This window comes from Rhea pennata, chromosome Z (genome assembly GCF_028389875.1).
Source record: "Rhea pennata isolate bPtePen1 chromosome Z, bPtePen1.pri, whole genome shotgun sequence".
NCBI classification, from domain to species: domain Eukaryota; kingdom Metazoa; phylum Chordata; class Aves; order Rheiformes; family Rheidae; genus Rhea; species Rhea pennata.
Genome location: NC_084702.1, coordinates 11,422,639 through 11,433,939, shown reverse-complemented (window position 1 = coordinate 11,433,939; position 11,301 = coordinate 11,422,639). Strand labels below are relative to the sequence as shown.

Here is an 11,301-nt window from a genome sequence, read left to right as displayed (position 1 = left end):
GTTTGAGGTGCATGAAGTGCTGCCTGGCTGGGTGGATGAAATTGTATGCCAAGATGTGTGTTATCTGGGACTCCTAGACACGAAGGAAAAGGAATAGCCATGTTCTTGTGGAGAGGTAGACCTGGATCTTCTTTGGACTCCTCCAGAGCATCTACCTTTGTGTATTTGAAACCCTGCTGTGAAAGGGTGCTGTGATAAAGAAGTGGACAGGGCATAATTGCTCCCGACCGCCTCGTGAGACCTTCATCTTTAATCCAAGGCTGCAAGACTGGCAGTAGAGAACAGATCACTGTTTTGTCCAGGTGCTATCTTCAGCAGAATCTGACCCATGCAGGGAAAACTGACCCAGGGAAGTTTATTCTGGAGAAGTTAAATCAACAGAACTGAAATTCTGGGAAACCTACTAGGGAAGAGACTGCAATCTGGCTTATTCCTAGGCTGTCAGTTTAGTCCGGCACATGTGCAACCTGCTGTACCTACCCTCTGTGGATAGAGCTACTGAGTTGCTAATAGGCAGGTGTCAGCTGCTTCTCTTGTGTCTTTCCAAATCACTGGCAGATACATAGCTACATCAGTGCTGAACTGGCATTAAATTACCCTCCCTTTTACCTTGAACTCCACAGTTAACCACAGCTACGCTGCTGTCTTCTCAGAAATGGCTTATGGCGAGATAGTGCAGAGGGAAGATAGGAATATATTTTGCAAAATAGCATCTAGAGATGTACCCCAAGCAGGGCAGTGCTTCCAAAATGCAAGCTGGACGCTAGCTCTGGAGCTGTCTCCCAGAGACTTCTCAGAGTAGGTGTTTGGATCCAGCTCTGTTTGTTGTGTTTAAAGCAATCTATACTCAAGGCTAGACTTTTCCAGAAGTGTGCAGCAAACACAGCTGTTGCTCCTTTTTCCAAAAGCTCAGTTCCTCTTTGGGTCATTACATAAGATGGCCAAATACTCATCAGTGAGGTCCCTCTGAGAACAATTGATTCTGTGTTACCCAGGAATAATGGTAGCCACTGAGTACTCGGCTCTTTTGAAAATATGACCATCAGCTTTCTCCCCTGCTTTATTTATAACAATTTGAAAAACAGCACTCAGTGGAAGGAAGCTTCATAGGCATTAGTGATTTAATTTTTTGATTAGGAAATGTGAACTACTGAGTGTACATGCATCACTGCGACATGGCCATCAATTACCTGAGTTGTTAAAGGAAGATGGCAGTACTGCCAGGAAGCTAAATTGTCCATTAATTGCCTTGTAATTTAGGTAATTGGTTTTGTTGCGGCAGTATGGGATGTAACTATTTATATTCCCTATGTTTCATCTTGATAAATGAAAATGACTTAAAAATCCTGTGAAAATAAAACCAGCATGTGTGGCACATTCTGTGGATGGATGTTAACTTCTGAATATCTACTTTCTTCAGCTTTTTCATCTGGCATGTGACCCAAGAGTATTCATGAGCTATTGGGACACTTTCTGAAGTGTAGCAGACATTTTTGGTATTTATTTTCACGGCAAACTTCCAAAGTAGGCTGCCCAAATGCTCCTGTGTGAAAAGATCAGTTCAGGATAACAGCAGTGTGAGAGCAGGCAGAAGTGAGTTAAACAGACCAGTATTTTCTCTGCAGGGTAGAATGTGCTTACACTGTTACTTGAATGTGGAGAGGGGAGGTCAGACTGTTTACTTACGTATGCAGAGGATAAATGTGTGCTTTCTTTTTTTTTGCAGGTAGTGGCCATGGAAGTAGTACTTTGCTCCCTCATACCATCATCAACGAATTTCCAGAGTATGGCACAATAGAGCCAAGTGGAGACACAATGAGGAATTCATCTGAGTATCAAGCAGAGCCTTTAGTGCATGGCCCTGAGCGATGGGACAGTGACCAGGTACCTTGCCGACCGCTTCCTGAGAGCACTGCTTCTGCAGGTGGTTCAGGAACTCACATTAAAGCATTGCAGCTGCATGCTGCAGAAGAAAGTTTACAACCTGAGGGTAACCTGCCAGAGACTGTGAAAATCTCTGGATGGCTGGAAGCAACAAAGGTGCAAGAGAAAGCAAATACTTCTCTTGATTCAGAGACGCAAATGGAAAAAGAGAGGGTTACTGGCAGCCAAAATGTGCAGACAGCCAGAGAACCAGTTCCAACAGGCCAAGAAAAACCCTCAGACATGCCTCTTCCATCTGAAGGAACAGCTGAGGAAAAAATGTATTTAATCATAGAAAAAGATCTGGCTGCAGTATTGACTGGAGAAAAGCAGTCAGAGTCCTTGCAAGCCATCAGTAATAAAACTGAGGAGGTCCACACAGCACAAGAGACAAGCTGTCATAGACCATCTGTGACAAATCTGGAAGCAGCCAGCAAAGTGGAGGGGTGGGTGCATTTTGAGGAGTTTTCAGCATACAGTCAAGGCAGAATGCAAATGGGTCCTGAGAGAAGGCACTCAAAAGAGGCAGCTGTGAGCAAACATGTAGAATTTCAAGGGGTGGAGATTTTATGGTTGAAAAAAGCAGAGGAGCAGAAAAGAAACAAGCATTTGCTGTTGGAGACTGTGTCTGTTGAGAGGAAACCATTTCCCAAAATACTCAGCCACTCTGTACCACCTATGGTCTCCCCAGCATTGGTCAACTCACCAGAGACAGCTTGGAGGGAGGTCGGGGAAGACCTGAGGCCAGGAACTGTCTGTGGAGCCACTCCTTTGGCTTTGTTTGATGAAAGTGGGGAGGATGAAGTCTTTGTGAAGGAGGATAAGAAACACAGTGAAGACGCTGGGGTAACAAGAGACAAGGACAGGTAAAATGGCTCTTTGGGGATGCTGAGGGGGGCAGGGTTCCTCTCTTCCCAAGTGTGTGTGGGTTGTGCTTAGCCGCTGATTTGCTGTTAACAGGTACTAATATTTGCCACCTGCATGCAGTATGATGGAGCTGACAGCACTACTGAGCACTTAATGTGTGATGGCGGTGGCCAGTGTGTGAAGCTGGACTGAACTCCAGCTACACCATGCTGCCAAAGTTTGATATCAGTCACAGGTTTGGAAAAGAAGCAGCGTGTCTTGCTGTTTGCATAGTAAAGTTCATATGAAAAAGCAACAGCATAATTAGCATCCAGCCATGGTATATAATTAAATACATACAACATGCAGGCCTGGCTTTCTGCATGCTACTAGAATGGTTTCAGGCAGGTTTCAGGCAGGGTTTGTGCAAGAGGTCAGATAGTAATCAAAGACATTTTAGCTGAAGTTCCATATGTTATAATAAGATAAAAGTAGTGATGTATTGTATGTGTATAGTCTCTGCTAAAATAACTGAGAAGTGTCTTGATTTACTTGGTTTTCTTTTCTAATCATATCTGTAATATGGGTTCTGTCCATGAACTCTGAGCAAGCGTGCCTGTTCTGGTCTGGTGGATATTGCTAAAAACAACTGGAATTCAACACAAGGGCAACTTGTCTCTTTGTCCTTTGGGATCTGTTGAGTACTGCTGTGATTAGTGTGTGGGATTGCTCAGATTTATGGCCCTAATGACTCTCCTGGCAGTGTGAAGAGCCTCACCACGTTTGATGCGTTCATTAAGGTGTCAGGTCCTATGGTTGTGTGCAGGCACACAGATCTCAGATTTCACTTAATTGCACACAAAAAGCTTCTGGCTTCCATGAATTAGAAGGAAAGTTTAAAAACACAACCAAAGTGTATTCTTTATAATGGAGAAACTAGATAGTAAGTAAAGAGTCTCCAGTGCATCATGTTTTCAGGATGCTATGACTAAGTCCATGATTTTGGGAGGAGTCTGACTCATTATTTCTGACCCTCAAGGCCTGGATCTGACTTGTATTTCCACTTTATCAGGCTACTTCCTTGATACAAGGAGGAAGAGGAGGCAGGAGGCCCACTGAAAATTGCTTTTCTCTGTGTCTGATTCCAGCATTTCTGGGACAGCTCAGGGTGGCTTGAGTAGGGGCGTGGGTGAGGCACTAGATGTAAGAGGTAGAGGGGCTGTCAGGTCTATTGGGGCTCTTAAGAAGAGTGTTGTGGATCAAGAGTTGGTTAAGAGATGGAGTGGTCTGAAATGAGGAGAAGAGGAAAAAGCAAAGATGTGCAGAATAGCCCCATGAGGCTGGCTGCAAGGAGGAGCTGTGGGTGAGTGTTCAGAAGCTATGAGGGGTCCAGCCACTATGGACTGCCCAGAGAACGGTGTTACTTGAATAATGGTAGCTATCGGGACTGAGCCACATGTCTTAAAACACCTGGAAGACTTCCCAGGATGAGGCTAGGCTGTAGAGATTCATTTCGCTAGTCATGCCACCTAGGGCGAGCATAAAAACCAAGGAAGTAAGTCCTTGCATTGCTCAGCACCCCATCTGCACTTCACATGCTGTCAGCTTCCTGCAGGAACCGCAGACACCCCCTCCTCTGAAACAGCAGACACGCAGCAGGGCAGGCTGCGCGTGGCTTTCTGCTGTGCAATTCCTGCATAAACTGCTGCCACATGGAGAGCCTGGCGACCACTGGACGTGGCAGCAGGTTGCATCTCATGCTGCAGCCGTTCTTGTGCCAGCCACTCTGTGGCTGCCCACACAAGAATGGAGAGCTGCTCTCCCCAAAGCTGTGCTGAAGCAGATCCAGGCTCAGCATGAGTTACATACATGGGCCTGATTATGAAGTTTTAGGTGAGAGACTGGAGCACAGTTGCCGTGAAGCATCTCTGGAGCTGTAGAGAGAGAGAGAGGTGAAGTGGAAGAAGCAGAAAAATCTCGGTTTATTTCTTGAAAAAAGCAAGGACATTTGTGTTAGCACCACATCACTTCCTAAAAAGTGATGACTGGAATCCTCTGTGTTGCTGTGGGGGCCTGTGTCCTAGAGTTATGGAAGAAGTTTTGAAAATATTACTGCCAAACTGCTTGGGATTGTATCCCAGAGAAAGGTGGAAAAGAACTGAAGGGAGTGTTGCCTGTTTCAAGCCTCTGCTTAAGCAGCCTGGCCTGGCAGCCTCATATTTCTGGAGTGTCTCCTCTGATTTCAGTAACAGAGAGGTGATCTTAAACTTTTATCTGTACATCTGTGAGAAGGCCAAACATTCCTCTTCAATTCTGGCACTCCCATCTCTGAGTTTTTAACTGTGTTTGCTCTCTCTTACGTTAATGCATTTTGGAGATTTTTACATCAGAGTTTTGTCTAAGACCTTGCTGGATTGCAGAGCCAGCAGACTGTACTCCAGTAGGGTGGAGATTTCGTTTTAATGCAAAACTTCTGATCTGAGCAGTCCCTTGCATTACAGACAGGAGTGCTGGGGAGATCTTTTGAAATTGTGCGTGCTTTTCTTCTTTGTGCACAAGCAGCTCTTGTTATCTGTCAGACAGTACTGGGCTTTTTTTGTTTTCCCCAGAATATTGTTTCCTTTTGTGTCCCCAGAACTGTAACAAAGCAGGGAGAGATGTGGTGCCAGTCATGAACTGAGGCAGTACAAGGGAAAAGCAGCATCTCACCCCACTACTTTTACACTGCTACTGAGGTTTGCTCAATGGTGTAAAACTGACCCCACAAATTAAAATGAGCTTTTTCTAATTGATTTCTAGGATCATGGAGGAGGAAGAAACAGCCATGGGAGGGTATGAAGATGTCCTTGGACAAAGGCACTCTGATGTCTCCACGGATCTGTACAGCTCGCAGTTTGAAAACATTCTAGACAATGCGTCTTTATATTATAGCGCAGAGTCACTGGAGACCTTATACTCAGAGCCTGATAGCTACTTCAGCTTCGAAATGCCACTCACTCCAATGATCCAGCAACGTATGAAGGAAGGCAGCCAGTTTTTAGAAAGGACTTCAGCCTTGGGACAGCAAGATGTCTTTAAGCTTCCCACTGATGGGGAAATGAAGATGAGTTGCCACGAAGGGCTCTCCAATGACTTAAGGGATGTAAGTGAAACACTCTTTAGAGGAGATGTCACAGAAGTTCCTCATTTGGGCAGGTAAAGATAACAGATGAACTGTGTATGTGTGTGTGTGTGTGTGTGTGTGTGTGTGTTTTTCCAATGTTCATTTACTTCAGTGAACTGTCTCATAATGTAGGTTTGACTGCTTTAACACTGCATGTTTTCTAAACAGAATAATTTCCAGTGTAACTGAATGAGCTGCAGAAGAAAAGACAGCTGTGGAAACCTGATTTTTGTTAGAAAAGTTTGTATTTACTTTACTAAAGTAGTGTAGATTTTTCCCTAACGCTTATACCAATAAAAGGCTGGGCTGTATTACAACATCTCTAGGAGCTATCTGTTGAATGATTAATCATCTGTTACAGATGAACATTAATTCATCTCTAGTTATACCTGAATCTATTAGCACCAACATTAGGAAAAATAAAAGTCCTGTCTCCAAACGCAGCTCATGATCTGGATGTTAAAGCTGTGTCTCTGAACACACAAAACTCAGTGGGAGTTTTGCCAGTTACTTAATTGGGACAACATTTTACTCCCACCATGTCCGTGGGTTTAGAGATTGTTAGATATTTGTTTCCCTTATGTGCAAGTAACTGATGGAAAGAGAAAGGAGTACTGGAAAAATAGTATCTCCTGTTTGGTAAAAGGAGAAACAGGGAAATGTAATGAGAGAAGAGGTATATGAGAAGCAAAAACTTGCTAAGTGATCAGGAAATATATTCATAGAAACTCACTTTTTGAGAAAAATTCCCTGATTATGTGTTGACCAGGAGACGCAAGGAGATTGAAAGACACGAACACACAAAGTAGGGGGATGGAGGCAAAAGTGGTCAGGTGTTGATGGATGAGAGAACTTTTGTGTGATGGGAATGCCTTGAGTTTCCATCCTCCATGGGCAAGGACATTACCTGGGACAGAACTAGTCTAGTCTGAGCTTTCCTGGGCATTAGTGGCAGGAAGCCTTTTATCTGTTTTGTTCCTTTTGTGTCAATGTGAAATGAATCCTATGAGACAAAGCAGGAAAAGTAGTTTTGCTTACTTCATGGGCTAAGGTACAGCTTACTCCTGAAAAAGCAGTCAAAACAGTTTAGTAGCTCAGAGAATCACAAAATCACAGAAATGGTTGCAGTGGGAAGAGACCTCTGGAGATCATCTAGTCCACCCCCTCCCTCAAGCAGGGTTAGGTAGAGCATGTTAGACAGGGTTGCATCCAGGCAGGTTTTGAATATTTCCAGAGAAGGAGACTCCACAACCTCCCTGGGCAACCTGGTCCAGTGCTCCGTCACTCTCTCAGTGAAGAAATTCCCCTTCATGTTCAGGCGGAACTGCCTGTGGGTCAGTTTGTGCCTGTTGCCTTTTGTCCTGTCGCATGACACCACTGAAAAGAGTCTGAGTCTGAAAAGACCCCATCCCCTTGACACCCCCCTCAAGGTCTTTGTATACATTGATAAGATCCCCCTTTAGAACAGTTCTTTCTGTCATTCCTGCTGAAAAGAGGTGTTTAAATCTTGCACAGCACTTAACTGTTCAGTGCCTATAGACACTGGTGTGCTACAGCCAATGTGTAGGCAGAGACTGAGGTTAGTTTAATCCTGAAGCTTGTAGCTCTTACTTTCACTGAATGCCAAGGTTTCTATGAGACTGAGCAGTCGGAAGATATATAGCACCTGTAGACCCAATTCTCTCATTCCATAGTTGTGACCTCTTGTGTCCGCCATGTGGAAAAGTACTGCAGATAAGACCTGCACCGGCTTGTCAAGATAAAAATTATCATGAGGAAAAGGTGAGCTTAGACAATTCTTGGAAATATGTTAGGTACCTTCCTAATGCAGATTAGGAGTTCAGTTCATTTCTGTTTAGATTTGCAAACATAGTGAAAAAAAACAATTTTTTTCTTTCTTTTTTTTTCCTTTCTTTTTCTTTCTTTTTTTTTCTTTTTTTTTTTTTTGCGTTCTCTCCTTTTTCCTCATAATAAAAAGGAACGAAGAAATGTTCCCAACAGTGGTTTTACTATGAATTTCTGCTGTTGGTATTTGCAGTGCTCTATTAGGGACAAGTCCTGAGAGCTTGCTCTGTTAAGGCAGGTGCTGATAAAGGATGTCACTGCAGCAGTCCTGGCTTCCATAGACGTGCCCACCAGGATATTCTTGCAGACTATAACCTAATTAACACCTCCCCATGAGATTCTAATGCTCTGTTGTGTTATAGCAGGGCACAGATGCCTGCTGGATCATGTATGCTGTGGTATTGGAGCCAAAGACAAATCATAGTGTTACAGTGTGCTGAGGAGGAGCGCAGTGTGTGTGCTGGGGGTTGTATGGAATTTATATATGGAAGGATTGAGATAGTGCGTTGCTGTGGTACCCAACTGTACCAGAAATAGCTGCCTGAACCACAGACGTTATTCCTATGGGTTTGAGTGTGTGATTGTGTTGCCTGAAGCAACCTCAGACTGTTTTTTCAGCCAAATGTATATATATTTGCTGCATTATAGCCACCACAGCTCCTTTTTTGTGCCTTCTGTTACATGACCTTGTTTTCCAGTGTTTACAGCTTTGCCAAATGTGAGTTGCGTTGGGGCTGTGATTTGCTAGCCAGTGCCTGCCTGGTGTTGAGCTATCAGAAGGTTTCAGTTAAACCGGGTCAACTCGTCCTGAGAATGAAGTTAGGGAAATATATACGCTGCTCTGTCAGCTGCCTGTTTTCCCAGGTAGCCTTCCCCATCCGTGCATCCCACACACCCAGCTTTAAGCCACAGGTAGGACTTTGTCGGCAGCTGCTTGCTTGCAGTGCACCGTGAAGCCACCGGAGGTCTCTGTGCTCTTTACAGAGCTGCAGGCTCTTCCTGAAGCCTGAGACTCCTGCAGCTCTTTGCAGCTGCCCCAAGTTGTAAAGTAATAGGAGAGTGGACACACACCAGAGAGCAATTTCAGGACCCAGTTCTATAGAGACTGGGGCAGGTGCAAGCTTTCAGCGTGTGAGTATAGTGATGAGCATAAAGGGAATTTGCAAGGCAGGGGACATACGAGTAAAACTTCAATGCAACAAAATGAAAAGCCAATCCTTTTCTCAGAAACTGTACTTCCAACTACACTAAACAAAAACTAAACCCAAAACTTCAGCATCCCTGCATATTGGTATGTCAGTGGCATAAAGGGGGTGTGGGAAAGCATGTGTGGGAGAAGTAGCAGTGATAATTTATGGGGGAACAGATTGAAAAGACTGACAGCTCTTTTTAATGAAGGACAGAAGCAGAGGGTGGGTGTGAAAGCAAAGAGTTTCACCTGGAAGTGAAAACAGACATTTGTTAGGAAAGAAGGATTAGGCTTCCCCAGGAACAGGTTGACAGACACCTGCTCCTAGATGCACTGCAGTGTTTCCTGCACTCTCTAGCAGGAACCCTAGCATAAATGGCACATGGACCCTAGATGGCGTGAGGTTTTAATGCGTAACATCGAAACCTAATCTTCTGATGAATAAGCAGGAGGATAACATCCTTCTCTGCTCTTAGGAAATCACTGGCTCTGGGAGGGGTCAGCTGTGGTATGTGAAGGCCAGTCACATGTCTTTGCAACTGAAAAAAGGAAAAAAAAAGTGATTAGAGGCTTGTAGGCTGCAAGTTCCTTGGGGCTCCTTCGTGTCTGGATATTCGTTCCTGCTGTCCTATCAGCTGCTGGCCTTGGTTAAATGCAGTAAGTCCTAATGCAAACTGTGTGACACTGGATGTGATGGCTGTGGTAGGGACCTGTGGTTTTTTCTTAGAGCCAGAGAGAATAACAGCTAGATTGTGGGTTTTTGTGCTGGTCCTCTGCAGATCTTTGGTGCAGGACAGGTTGGCTTGTTTTTAAGAGTAATTCTTTCTCAGTAAAGCTTCTTTACCCTTCATGCCTGGCAAATAGTGTTCAGAGGAGGGGAGGCGGGGAAGCCCAAGTGAAATGTGTGTGCAGTTTACAGTCCTTCAGGAAGGATTTCAGGTCCTTCAGGAGGGATGTATTTTGGACTTTATAGCCATTTCTCTCTAAAAGTCAGACTTCTGCAGCAGAGGTGTGCTTAATTTCACCATCAAGGGGTATGAGAATTGAAGGAAGAAGGAAAGCATATACAATGTTTCAGCAGTGGCTGCAGTTCCTGGAAGTATGCCTGGTAGCCTCTCTGTGTGGAGTGGCATGAGGTCTCTGTGAAACACCCAGAGCCCAAAGATGCCAAAATCCTGGAGCTGTGGGACCTGAGAGAGGTTTGCTCAGGGTAACAAGATCAAATACAACGGCTGCACTTTGTCACCAGGCCTGTCAACATGCTGCCCTGTAGAGGCAGGCGAGGGTACACCTCTCTGGTGACTCCTGAATGGTGGGCTCTCTACTTTGGCACCAAGGCGTACTGTGGGAGGTGTACCTTTCTCTAGGGGTCTATCCTACCTACGGAGCGTTTAAAGACTTCTTGCAAGGTGCTGTCCAGGTACCAGGAGTTTGCGGGGCTTGAGCTAGCTGTAATTGTTCCTGCTAATCAAAGTAGGATGAACTGGTTCCAGTCTGGTATGTTAAACTCGCTTTTCCCATGGATGCCTTTGCTGTACAATGAGCAATAGAGAATCAGTATAAATGTCTAAGTAAAGCATGAACTTCTCTCCCTGCTGATTTCTTTCTTTCTTTTTTGCCTTCAGATAGTTTGTTTTAATCTTTTTTTTTTCTGCATTCTTTACAGCAAACTTCCCTTCCCTCTTCCCCTGAGCACTATGGTCAGAACTAGAAAGCAAAAAACACCAAACCAAACCAAACCAAAACAAAAAGAAAAAACAAAACAAAACAAAAAAAAAACCCAAAAAACAAACTTGTGGCATTTCCTCTCCAGAGTCATCTTGAAAGGTGTGGTCCATGTCAGTAGAACACAGCCGAAGATTATTAAAATCTGGAGGGAAAAGAAAAAAATTGTATTGCAGCTCTTAATCCTCAAATATGTGAACTATTTGCCACCTACCATCATCTTCAAAGCACTGCTGAAGCTTTGCAAATTCTGCTAGTCATATCACTTAATAGTTAGGGCCTCTTAAAGTCTTACGGTAGTAGACTGTTGGCTGTTCTCTTTCTTCTGCATATGGGTGCAGTTCCAGTGCTTTTTTTGTTGGCACTCTGTTTATTCCTTCTTCCAGACGTTAACTATGTTGATAGATAAAACCAATATAAACCTACTCCGAGTGTCCTCCTATTTTATCAGTGCTCTGCATGTCAGTCATAATTCTGGTTTTTCATTTGGCATTTTGGTATTTTTAGCCAAGCTAGTTTGCATTTGATTTTCAGTGTGGGTGTATGATGCAGTACTTGCATTATGTAGCCTTTACTTGCTAGTTTTATTACTTTGTCCAACAGCAGTCCC

General features: G+C 44.2%; 1 protein-coding gene across 7 annotated transcripts in view; it reads left to right on the top strand.

Annotated features, from left to right (window-relative positions):
• Positions 1-11,301, top strand: part of PSD3 (pleckstrin and Sec7 domain containing 3) — a 119,762-nt gene that overhangs the window by 24,662 nt on the left and 83,799 nt on the right. For 6 of the 7 annotated variants that reach the window (XM_062598934.1, XM_062598931.1, XM_062598935.1 and 3 more), the window contains 2 exons: positions 1,727-2,789; positions 5,569-5,964. In XM_062598934.1, coding sequence (XP_062454918.1) covers positions 1,727-2,789; positions 5,569-5,964 — 1,459 coding nt within the window. The remainder of the gene's footprint in view (positions 1-1,726; positions 2,790-5,568; positions 5,965-11,301) is intronic. The other variant, XM_062598936.1, reaches the window with a different exon arrangement.